The 15,798-nt window shown below is 39.2% G+C and overlaps 1 protein-coding gene across 3 annotated transcripts in view; it reads right to left on the bottom strand.

Moving 5' to 3' along the window:
* SEMA3A (semaphorin 3A) overlaps positions 1-15,798 on the bottom strand; it is a 331,409-nt gene that overhangs the window by 90,931 nt on the left and 224,680 nt on the right. For all 3 annotated transcript variants that reach the window (XM_026119328.2, XM_026119327.2, XM_026119326.2), the window contains one exon: positions 11,072-11,191. In XM_026119328.2, the coding sequence (XP_025975113.1) occupies positions 11,072-11,191 (120 nt within the window). The remainder of the gene's footprint in view (positions 1-11,071; positions 11,192-15,798) is intronic.

Below are 15,798 nucleotides of genomic sequence, written 5' to 3'. Positions count from 1 at the left end.
CCAATACATTTCCAGACAGACTTACTGAGTGCCACAAACAGAAGCAAGTTGTTACAAACTATGTAAGAACTTAAAATGAATATAAATGATTTTTTCCTTGACTTCAAGTGATTTTATTCTTAGATTTTTAGACAGAAAGAGTTGCGGCGATCACTTAGTCCAATTTCCAACATCACACAAGTAATATCGTTTCAGCCTGCTTCAGAATCCCATGTCTTACCAGAGTCGGAGTGTACTGTTGGCAGAGTATATAGCCAATTCAGACAGGCCTATGGAATGCATATGGGACCAGCACAAATACTTAAAGCTCTGCCTGTTTCAGGGCCATTCCTAACCTCCCACAGTCTCTCAGCAGTAAATTGATTAACTCCTCATGACGAAGAAGATAGACTAGTGTATAAGGAAGATAATTATTTATGTCTATGCATTCCTTGGATGTCTATTATTTTTGGACAATTTTATGCACAGTCCCACGTTCCTTCCTTGCACAAAGCACATTCTCTGTCTAAGCCCTGACCCATTCCCAAGCCTGGACTCTCTTCCTGCTGACGGATGCTGTTGCAGCAATCAAGCGTACAGTGCCGAACTAGGTTTCATATTCACATAAAAGTACTGTTTAAAGAAGGATGAAGGAATTTTTTTTTCCTGTCAGACTTTTAAGATCTTGAAATACCTGACTGTTAATCTATCTGTGTCATCTTGTGCCAGCAAAACACGTGATGCAAAAAGATGAAAGCTTCTATACTGATAAAAAGCATTTTCTTTACCCTTTATAAAGGTATTTAGCAAAGTTAGAAAGTGATACAATGGTTAAACTATATCTGCTCTTGTTTTGTAGAGATTATTCCTCCTGCAGCTATCTTCTGCTTAAGTATGGCATATATGGGATTAATTCACATCCATTATTTTACAAACTTTGATCCATTCTCATCTTCTTATGACATAAAGTATTAACCATTAATCAAAGCATCTGTCTTTAGTGTTATTTTCTTACTGAACTGAATGGTGGTATTTTATGATTTGAACACATTTAGATAGTAACGAATTCAAGACAATCTTTGTATAACACAGGACGGAGAAGAAATTCAGTTTCAAAACCTTGTAAAGGCAAGAAGGCATCTGGAAAGTATTATGAAAGCATTTTCACATAAAAGTCAGTCTTTACATAAAAGTGGGGATGGTCAAGATAGTAAGAGAAGAACAACTATTTATTCTTCCACCAGGCAACCACTGGAAACACCTACACACTGCTATTTATTCAAAGAAATGGTAGCTTTGCCTGCAGTTGCTTTGCTTTTTATCAAAGGAAAAATAAGATTTAATCATTATGGACAAGCCAGTTTTGTCATGCCAAATGCAGCTGTTGATGAAAGAAAGAGATGCATAAGGAGCTCGGAAACACACCAAGGAGGCCTCCCATTGTGGAAAGTCACCTTTTCTTTTTTCTTTTTTTTCCCCCCTGAATATAGTTAAAAGTTTGCTCTTAAATCCGTGAGTGGTCTCATCTTTCCCTTGCAGAAATGCCCTTTTTCTGGGAATTTGGGATTCTGATAGTCAGAACCAGTGTTAGGAGGAGGGAGTTTTGGAGCAGAAGCTAAGGCATGGACCTCTCTGCTGAACGACTTGCACAACCGCTTTACACATCTCCAAGGCCCCTCCATGGGCAATTGCCATGGTTACGGACCACTAAGTTCATGCAGAAAGGCTAAATATTAGGTTGGATCTGAAAGTATGAAAATAGGCAACGTTTTCCGACTCACTGTTTAACGATGCCTGGGCACGCTACTTCTCAGAGTTAGATATGCCTAATACACCTGGAAATCAGGCTGGAAAAGCACTTCTCTAAGATACCAGCTCTCAAAGTTTCAGACAAAGTCCAGCCAAGTTCATCAACGTCAACAGGCTCTTGATTAGGTCCTCACATGTGAGCATTTAGCATAAGCTTTGGTTCGTCTGTTGCTCTACGTTTCCCAGCTCCATGGCCATCAACCACAGCTGAAACCTGCTGCTTTGTGACCCTGCTTGTTTAAAACCTATCTGACAAGATGTTTGTACTGAGCTACAAACACAATACAGTCACTTCCTTCAGCTGCAGAAATCACACTTAAAATGCGATTCTTCTTCAAGAGGTCAGCTCCTGTCGACTGCAGCTTCGTGACATGGATCTAACTAAGAATAATGCTGCTTTGATGATAATCTATCCAAATCTACTAGTAACTGCGCTAGGTATATCCCTTTTTCAGTTTTGCTTACCCCTGCACTTCTAAATGAAGTAATTCTTTTATTTATAAGCCATTTCCTTAGTCAAGTCAGTGTGTCCTATATGCTGGTTTACCACTGTTTTTATTAAATTGCTTTTCCAGCAGATGGTGGTTTGATATTTTTTTTTTTCTCCCTCATGTCGGTCTAGAGATCAAAGGATTCAGCCATACTTGTCTTTTATTTCTGGAGATGTGTGGATGAAATTTTGCATGCGCTGCATGACTGCAAAGTTGGGTTAATGTTTTCAGTTGTTACAAGAGCAGAATGCTCAAGTTTTGTGCTACTAGGAACTTTATGGACTCTGTTGATGAAAGAACAATATTCCCACCCTGAAAATAGTATCATGATCTTCATATGAATGCCATCTCTCTTGAAAAATACAACGTAAATTTGTAATGATTTAACAAAACTATATTGTCTTATGATAAGATGAGGTATTAACGTTGCCAATGTGAATATTTATATTCTAGAAATAAATAATTCATCATAACATCCTTTAATTCATAGAAGAAATAATTAATGTCCAAATGCAAGCCCTGGATGTATTCTCAGCTCCAGTGGTACCAATCGTAAGAATTAATTTTCCTGAAGCAATCACAAAACTCTGACTCATCACTCAAGCAATGCTAGAAATTCATGCGTTTTCTCTGACAATACAAAGGAAGAGTGAACTTTAGTCATAGTTACACCGGTATAACTCATAGAGAACTGCACTGAAGGCAACTGTTACTAGGAAGAAAACAGCACACGCACAAAGGAAAATTAGAGCTAGATTGTAAGAGATGTCTTTAACTTGAATCACATATTATCTGAACCTATTCTAAGATACTCACCCTTTCTGTGATATGCTTTTGAGGCATGGATTCACAAAGCGTGGCGTTACATGTGATGTAAGTGAAAACTCGCTCAGCGGCCGAGCGTGTGTGCACGTGCATGCTCCACTCCACGAATTGCCTTCCATGGAGGTCTCTTTCTATCTCACTCTTTTTTTCTCCCCTTTAGCAGCATAAACAAAAGTTTTCCCACAGTGCCGAGGCTCATTCCTTTGAACCTAATGAATATGTCGACTGGCTTTAGTTCCTTATTCATGGAAGTCATTCAGCTGTGGCATACTGTGTACAGTTCGCCGCTGTAATCAACAGGCATTTCTCGGCAACAGAAGGCCGCGAGTAATGTACGTCCGCGGAACAATGCGGGTCTCAGATATCTTGGGGAAAGCATGCTAGCGCATAGACTCCACTCATTAGGAGGCAGTGGGTTCAAATTTGATACTATCGTTCATACTTGGCTGTTTCTGCACTGAGAAAATCTGAACATTGTTATTGTTAATAGCTACTTTGTTTTAGATTTTATTTCTTCCCCCAGTGGAGGAGAGTACGCGGGATCTTTCTCCTGTGATGGTTCATTTTGTGTCATTGCATCTCTCTGGTGCTCAGACCAGATTCACGGAAACACTGACACTTGCTACAGACCATGTTCTCACTAGCTCCCTTTCATCTCAGAAAAGTTTTCAATTAAAGCCAAGCTGCAGAACAATAGAACGTCACCTGCAGAGTGACTTTCATTTAAATGTTCCTTAAAACATATGTATAAGGTAAGATGCTTCTGGAGTTGATTTTTTTTTCCTTATGAGTAAACTGGGAGGTCTGCCATAGCAATTTGGATATATTTATCAAGTCTTAAACAAAAGTTGGTTGCTGAATAGCTGAACTGATCGGACTTGAATAATAATAGGGGATTCATTAGTGGTTTCTGCTGTGCAACAAATGGCCCTTGCAGTTGTAAATTCCACGTCTTTGTTCTGCTTCTCATCGTATCTTATACCTTTTCTCAGGATGACTAACTAAAGAATTGTGCTTCCCCTTTGCCTAAACCAATTAAGTCACTAGACTGAGGAATAAAGGTGAAGAAATAAAATAGCCAACTGCACTGTTTTGACTTGTGGCAGTTTAAAACTCGACTCCATTTCCTGCATGTAAATGTTCAGCTTGTAAATCTCAAAGTGAACCTCAGACATAATTACTGACTTTCTGTCACTTCAGACATAAATAGATTCCAAATTACTTAGGTGTAATTATGAGATATGCAAGGGCAGAACTGAATGCATTGCACGACAGCTGAAAGCCTGAGATGTTCACATTTCCTGTCAGTGATCAAAGCATGACCCCTTTCCTAAACACTTTCCCTCAAAAAAGGGTATTTGCACCACATCTGAATTTTAAGATATTGAGCCTCTGCACTTATGCGATTTGGAATAGCCCCATTCCTACAAACGTACCTTTACTTCGGTAAACTGAAGACCAAATGCTAGTCCTCAAATGTTCAGCTGTCATAAGGACACTTCCTCCTCATTTGAATATGTCAGAAAAATGAACATTTGCTGCAAATTTAAATGATGATACTTTTAACTGTGTGTTTTACATCAAGAGTTGAGTATGTATTCTACTTTGTGTTAACAAATCAGCTCCCATCTTGCTAAAAATAGGATACTTGCCTTATAAAAACTCTCTTTTGAAATTTCTGTCTTCAGTATCTCACTTTTCGGTGGATAACATGCCTGTAGCAGCTGTGCAGACTTTCACAGCAGCGAGGGGTAGGAGAGATGTCCGCCATTGCTGCCATGTGCGGTACTCCACTAAGAAAAGTTTATCTCATAAATTAAACTATTCCGACAGCTAAATTATCACATAAAGCCTAATAGTCCTACTTTAAAGGACTGACTCTGGAAATAAGTCTTTATTGGAATTATCTTTTGGTTCAGGTGACAGGACAGAGTTTTGAAAAAAATTGAGGATACCTAGTTTAACTTCTCTGTTAGCATATAAGGCTTTTCAAAATGCAGCTAAAGTACAAGGAGATATGCAATATATTCGAAGACAGGCCTTCATAAATAATGGGATTTAACCATGAACCTGATTCATATTTGTTTACAAAGGGCTTTATGGAGTTTTTCAAAAAGTCTTTTAAATGGGAATCAAGTTACCACTTTTTAATGACTTCCTACTTCTGTAACTTTATCACAAGATAACACCATGTAACGAGAGGTGCCATTTGGGACACAGCACAAGGCTTGTAGGAAATGCACGTTCCTGCATGATGTGGCTTAAAAATATGCAGCGCTTCCACCAAGGCATCCTAGTTTCCTTACAGAAATGTCTGTCAGATGTTACCAGCACGAATGGCTCACTGAGGTAGTTTTAGGGCAAAGGGCCGTCATGCTTCCTCTCCGCTCCTACGCTCCCCTGGTAAATACTGCCTCTGGCTCACTGGAAACTTCCCATTCCCAACCAAGGACATAATGAATTATGACTTGGAAAAAAGCAGCCTATCCTATATATAGCTACATATAACTGTGTATAAAATGATATACTTCCAAAATGCTAGGAAGGTTCTAACTATGCCAAGATTTATTCTTTTTGACAAGCAGAGGTAAACTGTACATGTGTGAAAAGCCTGATTTTATGCAGAGAGTTCTCACACAAGGTAGCCAAATGGCCGGGAAATCCAGGCAGTGTGGAACACCACAAGTGACGGTTTGCAGATCCAGCAGCCTCCAGAGGATTCAGCCCCTTTCCTCGCGATTTTGCAGCTTTGGCCACTGACCTTGCGAGATTCCTGGACAGATCTATGCATCATGGTGACTACCCTGTTCCCTGCCATCCTCTGCAGACCTGAAACACCACCACCGCAAAGCGCCCCAGCAGCCCAGCGTTTCCCAGTATAGCAGAACTCATTGTCCTACTTTTTCCAAAACAAGATGAAGGCCTGGAAACATCCGAGAGAGGGTGGCAAAAACAGCTAGGCAAAAGAAAGCACTTCTCTTAAGACACTTACCCTGTACACTAGCTAGAGATCTACCTCTAAGCCTTATTTTTGAGTAATGTAGTAACATGATAGCTATTAGATTGGAAGATTAAAGCATCTCTGAACTGAAATAGGCTGCCATACATCTATAAACTAGATCTCCCTTTATTGACATTTCTCTGTGATTATAATCATGATTAGAATTGTTATATCCCAGACAAGAATCATCCTTAACAGTATCATTTTTCTTTATATTTGTTACAGTAGATTTCCTTTTTTTTAATATTTGGCAGGCACATAAATGCAGTATAAAGGTTGCATTAATTAGATGGAAAGCAAATTAGCCTGAGGTGAGTCTTAATTTAAAAAATCATTTGCTCAAATGTTTCACTTAAAAACCACAGGCCAGAATCTTAACCGATGTAAACTGACACAGCTACACTGTCTTCAATGAATTTATGCCAATTTATGCCACATCTGCTACTAGTGAAGTCAATGTTTTACCCTGAATTTTATATCAGATAACGTAACACAGCAAGTTTTGGTTTTTTTTTTTCCTACCAGCAGTAGCACTGGTCCTTCAAGTAGTGTGTGCCTTCAAAGTTATTCTTTTAGGAAAAATCTATTCTTCCATTGCTATATTTATATTGTGTGTGTGTATATGTATATATACATACATATATAAAAGGCAGATGCATAAATGTGTCACAACAGGATGTCCTTTACTTAGCAAATGCACTCTGGACTTCTTCTAATGTGAAGTACAGAAGGGACAAAAAGAGTGGAAGGTATAACTTAGCAAAATTTTACGAGTTGAACCAAAGATTTTTAAAATGCACAGAGACCGGAAAAAGCAAATACATTACAGGTGGTAGCATTATATAACTTCATATGCAATAACTTAATGTTTTATGTACACCATAAATCTGAACTAAATTTAGAGCTTCTTTATTTATTAAGAATGAGAAATAATCTGCAAGTGAAGTGATCCCAGATCTTTTAAGTTCATCCAACTAAAAATGAGTTTTAATCTGTCGGACAGTGACAAGAAATTTGGAATTAGGAGACAATAAAAGATGCGAGACTGGTTCTGCAGACAGTGTCTATTGATCTACCTCTGCTGAAGAAACTCTAATGTATCTCTGCCGAGGAGCTGGCAAACGATTTTGTGTGGCTCTTGCAATGGCTGAGTGTTAAAAAAAGGGGTTCTGCGGGGCATTGGCTAGACGTCCACCTGTGTGCGAGGGTTAAGTAAATGGAAAATCCTGTTCTTTCCTGAGCAGGACTGTTCCCTGATGGTTCACGCAAACTACCCCAAAGGGAGCGCTGGGGAAAGTGCGCAGTGCTGCTTCCCGCCGCGCGGACCCGCACAGGCAGGTGCGCTCTGCATCCTGCTGTGGTTTTCTGGTAGGTTTAATGTGCCTCTGTGTCTCCCCACAGTAGGATTTGTTCCTTTTAAGCACAGATCTGACTTTTGCGATTTTGCAACCGTGAGTGTAGCATTCCTAGGCATTCACTCCCGTTTCCTCAGAAATCAGTGGGAGCAGAGCAGAACATTACTAATTGCTTTCCTGTATCATCTAGTAATTGCTTTCTTGTATTACATTGCTTCATGTGGGGAGACTGCCATGAGTTGCCTAACTGTGGAGACCTAAAGTAGGTGTAGGTGTCTATGTTGGTCACCTCCCCTAACTTCAGACACAGAGTATAGACATAGTATAGACATTTGAGTAGGAACCGATTTGCCCTATCAGTCAAAGTAGAAATAAAGTTTCTCCAGTGCATGATTCAGATCATCCAAACCAGATTCCTCTCAGATATTTTCTAATATACATGTTCTTTGTCTTCCTTAAATATGTTCTCAAGCCTATGTGCTATAAGAAAGTCTATTCAGACATTAACTTTATTCTTCTCTCTAAATACTGTGGCTATTCACTTACACATCTGGAACGGATTTAAACAAAGATTAGTCTGCTTTACTCCTCAGAATGTGGTGTAATTCACAACATATTAGGTTATATACATTTGCACAGATCATTTTTAATCAGATGCACAGCATGTTGTTCATATCCTTTTACCTTTTTATTATTATTTCTTTTACTGTACTTCATCAAACTCAATTAGATCTGCCTAGTTTCATCACTAGAAATGGTTTTCTTCCAATATGGAATGGGGCTGTAATATGCTGCTTCATATATATGTAACAGATTTAACAATTCATATTCCCATTACTTTATGACTGTCACACAAAGTAATTTATTTCCTCTCCCCAATCATAAAAATCGTGCTATATTCCAGCCTCTTGCAATCCATTCCAATTGCTTCCAGTGTCTCTTTCTATCACTTCCCACTCTTTTTTTTTTAATTTCACTTCTCCAGCCTCGTCAGTTAGAGGCATACTCATTTTCTCTTATTCACTGTACTCAAACTGGTGGGTTACGTTTAGAGATCACATACACAAGCAGTCTTATTAGACTGTAGGAACATTTCCCAGCTATTCCTCTCATCAGTTCATGTTTACCTCTCTCTTACAAGTGCTTGAAAATAAATAAGCAGATGGAGAAGTCAGTTAATTTTCTGAAAGTGTTGTGGTGGAAAGTGCATCTTCAGGAAATGTTCTAGATAACAGTTTTTTAATTCAAAATGAACCGCTTGCCTTCATTTATGCTTTTTACCTTTTTTAGTATGCTCAGGAGGTGTAAAACATGCATGGCAGAGAAGCAGCCACCTGGCTCTTTGACATGTCCAGTGCTGCTCTGTGACATGACAGCACAAACCATCTGGCTCTTGCAGATGCAACGAGCAGGGAGGTAGGGGTTAATATTGCACCCTCCATTCTTGGTAACTTTAATAGTTACTGTCAGTCAAGCTGCCTCCTCTTCCAGACATTTGAAATTCCTGGCTAGTTGGTTGCTGTACAGGAAAAGAAGGAGCAGGCTCCAGCTTTGGGAGAGAAAGTGAAGATTAATCTTCATTGCAAACCTAATCAGCTCATTTACTAAACTGACTGCCACTATTACAAGGAATGGTACCCTGGCTGACCACCCATTTTTCAAAGCCTGAGAAGTGGAGGGTACAGCTGCTTCCTGCCTGCCCGGGCTGACCTGGACTGAGAAGCTAGAGATCCTCCTGCATGACCATCCGAGGTGGTGCAGAGGATACAGAAACTTGTGCCACTGAAAGGGCAGGTGAGAATGGCTTCACTCATGGTTTAAGTATGAAAAAGAAAAACTGTAACGGGGTCTGAGGCAGTTCAGATAAACACACTTCTCATTGCCCTGGTTTGTGAGGCTGAACCCAAGGTTCATGAGAAGGATTCGGGCGCTTGGGCACTAACAAACTCACTGCACAAATGATCAAGAAAGCAAGGATTTAGATTTTGGTGACAGCTAGGGACTGCTAAAAGAAAGCTAACACAAATATTCTTTTTCAGCTCCAAGGACAAACGCACCACTGACACAAGTCTTTCAAAATCCTGAATGTTAAACCAAGGTTGGATCTGGCCTCTAGTCTCTGAACATCCTTTCTACAAATCCTTGATAAAGTGTGTGTTAGTTTTACGGTACACTCATAAAACAGCCAAATGTAAAAGTAAATGACCTCATACCAGCTATCTCTCTGCAGATAGATTCACTTGGCAGATAGCCAAGAATTGATTGACACACATCTTACAGAACGCGAGTTAATTAATATGTCTACCAATTCCCAAATGGAGCTCAGGAAGCAGAGAATCTGTTTAATGCAGTAAGCAATGACATACTGTGTGTGGTCAAGAGACAATCACTAATTGCCAGGAATGCACTCTGGAATAAAGCATTGAAGAATAGATATATTAAAAAAACCCTCTTCTACTCCTTTATCCCTTCAAAACCTTATGCTTAGAACATTATGAAGACTCATGTTTAAAATATCAAAAGACATTTTTATAGAGAAAAACCATTTCCAGACTATAACTATATAGTTAACATTCAAAAGGTCTGTTAATTTACAAGAAGACTTTTAAATAACTGAGTGGGTTCTCATTCACTTAACAGTGATGTCTTTATTTCCTGGGAAATCTGAAAACCTGAACTGCAAAACCATAAAGTGACTTGAAATAGCTGCTCTTCAGAAGCCACAAGTAACACAGTTTTGGATTCACCGATAAAATATATCCATAAATTAAATAAGTGACTGCTGCAAACACATCAAGAGGTTGGCCGATAAATTGAAACAGTCCACGGAGCAGTGTTCAGGGAAGCCAGAAGGAAAGCAAAGTGGACTCACTTGTATTGTGTGCCCATTTTAATGCTAAAATAAAAAAAAATTGGCTTATGTGGAAAGACCAAGGATTAAACTGCAATCAGTGACAAGAGTACAGAGACATTCTGGTAAAATCTCCAGCCGAGAATGTCGGCACAGTCCCAGTGCTTTCAGCAGTGACATCGTTTGTCACCCAGGGAAGACTGTGCTTGTCTATTTAGCTATGGCGATCACTGGCTAAACAGCACAAACCCTTCCCCATGCTCTCTGTAGCGCTAAGCAAAAATCAGGAAACGAGGGATTAAAAAAAAAAATCAATTGGGGAAAGGAGGAAGAAAAAGTGATTCATTTTTTTGCTAAAAATTAAGGAAAGAAGACATAGGCCACGCAGGGAAACCTGCCAGGGTGCTGGGGCATGTGTGAGAGGGGGTTTCTGGCCGGGGCAGCCGCTGGCGTGCCCACGACGAGCTCGGCCTTGGCGTGCGTGCGCGGCTTCCGCCGCGGCCTCTCCAGGCTGCCCTCACTCCAGAAGGTGCGTTTGGCTTCACAACCCGGGGCGGCTTATTTGTGTTCGTTTACAACTCTGGAGGAAAGGATGGCGGAGGGGGATGGAAACATGGCTGCTGTATGATTTGTCAGCTCCAGGAGCAGCTCCTGCCAGGCCCACCACCCAAGCCACAGGCATTAGTGTAATTTTGGCAGATATACATCAACAATGATTACAAAGACACAAAAGGAAAATACATTTTTTGAGATCTTTTACCTCAGGATGGCTTCCGACCTCAATGTAGGCACACATGGGATGGAAAGCCCCAGTTCCACAGGCGTACAAGTGCGTTTGATTAAAAGCCTTAAGCACCTTGACGAAATTAGCACATTCTCTCTGTGAAGAAATGGGGAAATAAATTAAAAAAAGAAAAAGATTATCCGCAAAGTTAATTCAAGCAGTGATTATGACTAATGGGAGCTTTTCTGCGTTGGGGACGCATGGCAGAAGGGACAGATTTTAAAGGTGTGATTGTTTCATGCTGTTTATGAGCTTGTTTATCACTAGGCATTTAATAAACACCTTGATTGAGGATCTTATTTAAATATATTTGGTTGTCATTTAATAAAGTATCCACCTCTGAAGAAAAGATTATACAAATAATTTTCCTGATTTTTTCCCCCCCTTCAGACACTCTTCACCTTTATAATTAAGGTTATTGCTATGTTTGTAAGACAAAACTCACTTATAGAAATGTGTCAGAGTGAAATAATGAAGAGAAATGGAGCAACTGCTTGCTTGTATTGAATTAAGGAACAATTACAAAAAATGATGGGCCAGATGGAACAAGCTGATGAAAAACAAATCACTGATATACCATTTCTAACAATAATCTGCCTGCTATCTCACCTCTGTGGTATATGCTCAGGGGCCAGTTTTACAAAGATGTATACACATATAACTCACAGGCAACTATTCACATTACCTAGAATATAAGCTTCGCAAGTCTTGGACATTATACTTTCAACCTAAGTAAATTATTCACTATCAATAATTCTAGTTCTCAGCAATTAAAAATATAATAGTAATGCTAACAGTCCCTAGTAAAAACACTATCTGTAGTCTGTTAACAAAAATGTCATTATTAATGTCCAATTTTATTAAAAAGGAAACAAGTCTAACCTGACAATCAATGTCAACCTTTTTTCTGTTTATTTAATATTTTTTAGTTCAATCAGGTTGAACAAGGAAAATAAATGTCAATGCCTGTGAAGTGTCAGTATGCTGACGCAATGTTACAAAAAATGGTTTGCAAATTGGAGAAGAAATAAACTTGCTTGATAAATAAACCAGTAAACTCAAGTACAAGTAATGGCTCTTCCAGGAAAGAGTGCGTAGTCAGAGGTGCCGCAGGGAAAAGCAAGGGGCGGCCTCACGCAGATAAAATGATGCTCCCCTGCGTCACACTTCGGACTGTGCTGAAATTACATCATCCTTCCAGTGTGGTTGTTTATTTGCATAGCAGAGTGGCAACGTATTAAAAAAACACCCCAGAGAGAAGTGTGCAGCATCATAACCTGCCCTTGGCTTACTGCTGACTGCTTAAGCTGTCTTTCCCACTGAGATGGAAGAGAAAACATAGAGATAGTTAAGGTAATCCAGCAGGAAATTGAAAGAAATAGAGATGGATGCTACAAGTAGTCTCTCTCAGTTCTTTCCATTCTGACCTTTCCTCACAAAAATGCACGCAAATTCTGGTGCATATATATTCTTCCTCTTACACATGTATAAACATGAATATACCTGTATTACACACGTTCAGAGACTGCCTTCCAATGCCACAGTGTTAGAGCGTTAAACAAATATGTGGAATAAATCATCAAAATTATACTGTATGTTTATATTCTGTCTTAATACTGTTCTGTGTTTTTTAATGAAAAAAATATGGAAAAACTTCATGAAAGGGTTTTATGAACTCAGTACCTTTGAGAGTAAAATTGAACAACTACCATAAATTCACATAACATTAAAAATGAATAAAATTGAAATGTATCCTTTCTTAAACTCTTTAGTACTCTATGTTTCAGGTGGAACATCTTACTTTGACTCTACATAGTTTAAAACCGACCAAAGATTTGATCATTATTCAAAAAATTCAGAATTTTCTCACTTATAGTTACATCTGGCCAAATTGAATCTCACCACTGTTTCAGTGGCACTATGCTTTACCTTATCTGGTTTGGTTTATCATGATTTTAAAAATGTCTTTGTGGTCTACAATGCTTTATTGCAGTTTTCAGAAACTGCCTACCTGAAGAACGTGAAATGTTAGGGACCAGTGGACACATACCTTTTCAAAATTCTGGCGGTAGATGGGCTGAAAATATGAGCTAAAATAAGTTTATGCTGATTTCAATGGAGCTATTCAAATTTACAGCAACATGGTACCTGACTCTATATTCACATGCTAAATACTGTTCAACTATTTATCTGTAATACACAGCAAGAAGGTATTAGATAGCTAACATGTTAGCGGTGAGGTGGAAAACCCTCTTTAGTTTAGGGACAGACTCTTCTTTGGTTTCTATGGAAAGACAGAAAAAATTCATCAGCTTCAACTGTATTATTCCAGACTAGCCTATGGCAGATAGGGGAAAAAAAAAAAGAAAAAAAAAAAAAGAATGTAACTCTTTCATAGTCATATTTTTCATTCAAGTGTTCAGGATTTATTGCAGTGTAACTATGTCAATACCGGTGGAGTTACTCCAGATTTGTATTATATATTCAAAAGCAAATTTGGCTCATTCTTCCCTGCTTTTAAATTTTCCTTAATTCTTTGCACAATAGATTTTTACCGGAGATGTCCGAGAAATATGTAACCTCGTAAAACAATGGGCAAAGTAAATATTTACAGCAATAAACCTTTGACAATAACAAATAAATTTATATAACATTTAACGTTCCTAGTCCAGCTAAAACTGCTAATATAGCTTCCCTGTGTTTTATAGCTGCATAAAGGAGCCATTAAGGTCTATTCAGTAAATTCTCATACACCTCCCTAACAGATTAAGTTTCTTTATATATTTTACATGATTGTTAAAAAAATAAATAAAAAGGGGTATTAAACCACAATAAATGACATCAAAGTAAAGTTGCAGTTCTGATTTAAGCCCTTGTCAACTCAGGAAGTTCAAAGCGAAGTTTCTGCCCTGCCTCCGAGACAGCGCTATTCTCACCAGAACAATAGCAATACTATCACTGATTTCACTTGCAGAGCAATCAGATCCTTCCCTTTAATTGGGCTTAAGTACAGTTGCATTGATATACTGTGATGTGTGGAAATGTCATTGTACCTGAGCATTTGTGAGGGATGTTATGTGCTTAGCAAGAGTCTGCTCCATGATGATGAATATTAGGTTTTCCTAGTTTATGTGGCCCGAGGAAGGGAAAGCTCTCCATAAGTCTAAAATGTAGTGGTTTTAACTGCTTTGAATGGTTCACTCCAAATCTCAGCATACATTAATGCCAAAGAAGATATTATTATCAGGGAAAGTATCTGTGCATTCAGGCAATGGGGCTCTCCCAGTAATCTGCTACGTGTGCCCCTTACTTTTTCAGTATCTATGTTTCCCTGTTCCCGTCCTCGCTACAAGGCTAATTCCCTGGCACTCGGAGACCTCCAGTTGTGAAACCTGGCACCCAGCTCTTCTCTTCCTGACACTGGTGACTACATCAGCTCGACTAGAGGGCAACCACCCGAGCCCTTGGCTGGAGGCCGGGGATGACGTCCTCTGCCTCTAACTGGGCTTGTCCCACTTGGCAGCGGGACCTCCCGTTGCCATGCCCTCGGGCCAGCACCCTATTGCTAATGCAAAGGTCTGTGCCAGCAGCAATAAAATAAATGTAGTATCTCAGTAAAATACAGCAGATGGGAATAAATATCCACAGGAGGAACGGGACGTAACCTAGAGCTGGAAACTGCGATGAACAAATTGTCAGGGATTTTTAAGCACCGCTTCAGCACTGAGTTCAGCCCCACAGTAACTTTGTGTCCCAGTAACTTTCCCCAGGAATGGCAAGTTGTTAGAAAAGAACATATTCTGGACATGTTCATACCCTTTGAATACTGTTCTTCATAAGTAGAACAGTTGACGGAAGAAAATTAGTCTTTTTAAAGTTATTTTCCAGGTGGAGATCCGTTCTTTCTAAAATGTGAAAGCAGTATGGAATTGGAGTTCAAAGCACTTTTAGTCTAATAACGTGAATGAAAATAAATGCAAGTTTTGCAAATTTCTCCATAAGCAAGAAAGTATAACCATGGACGTTATAAAAGTATGCTATGAAAATACATCCTAAAGAAGAGGAGCACTGGAATCACCCTAGTGAATCATTGTGAATTCTTCCACCTAATAGTCCTGTTTCTCACAATGGGCAATTCAAAATATCAGGAAAATTTTCTTGTCTGTAAAAAAGTTAAACACTGGTTTATGCACTAAAGCATGAGTTTATACATATACGCATACAGCAGAAAACGTAAGTGATTGCATATGGCACAGAATGATTGAGCTAGAGATTCAAAGAGAAAATTAGGTACATAATGTGGGAGTAACTGCAGGCCTCAAAACCCCTGTTCATTTATCTTACCTAGCCCTGGAGAGGACAAATCTTCATTTATATTTCAATAAATGGTATAAGGTTTCCTCAAGAGCCGAAGTCCTTGTGCAGAAGCAGCTCTATTTTAAAATCTAAGCAGCTAAGCCTCTACACCATGCCTGAGATCTTAGCGTAACCTGTGAGATCTTTCTCTCTCTCTCTGTCCTGACTAGGAGAATTTTGGATTGCTGCTTTTTTTTAATTTTTGCAGTATAACTTCTGCAGCTGGGCTTGCAAGCAGTACTGTGACGGCCTGATTACCAACATCTAGAGCACGGCCGAGGGAACGGTTCCTGCTCCCACCTGGCTATGCCGTAATGCTGTGGTTAAAGCACTCACCCCGACTGCTG

Source organism: Dromaius novaehollandiae, chromosome 1 (assembly GCF_036370855.1).
Source record: "Dromaius novaehollandiae isolate bDroNov1 chromosome 1, bDroNov1.hap1, whole genome shotgun sequence".
NCBI classification, from domain to species: domain Eukaryota; kingdom Metazoa; phylum Chordata; class Aves; order Casuariiformes; family Dromaiidae; genus Dromaius; species Dromaius novaehollandiae.
Note: the sequence above shows the minus strand (reverse complement) of the source record. Positions and strands in the feature narration are given on the sequence as shown.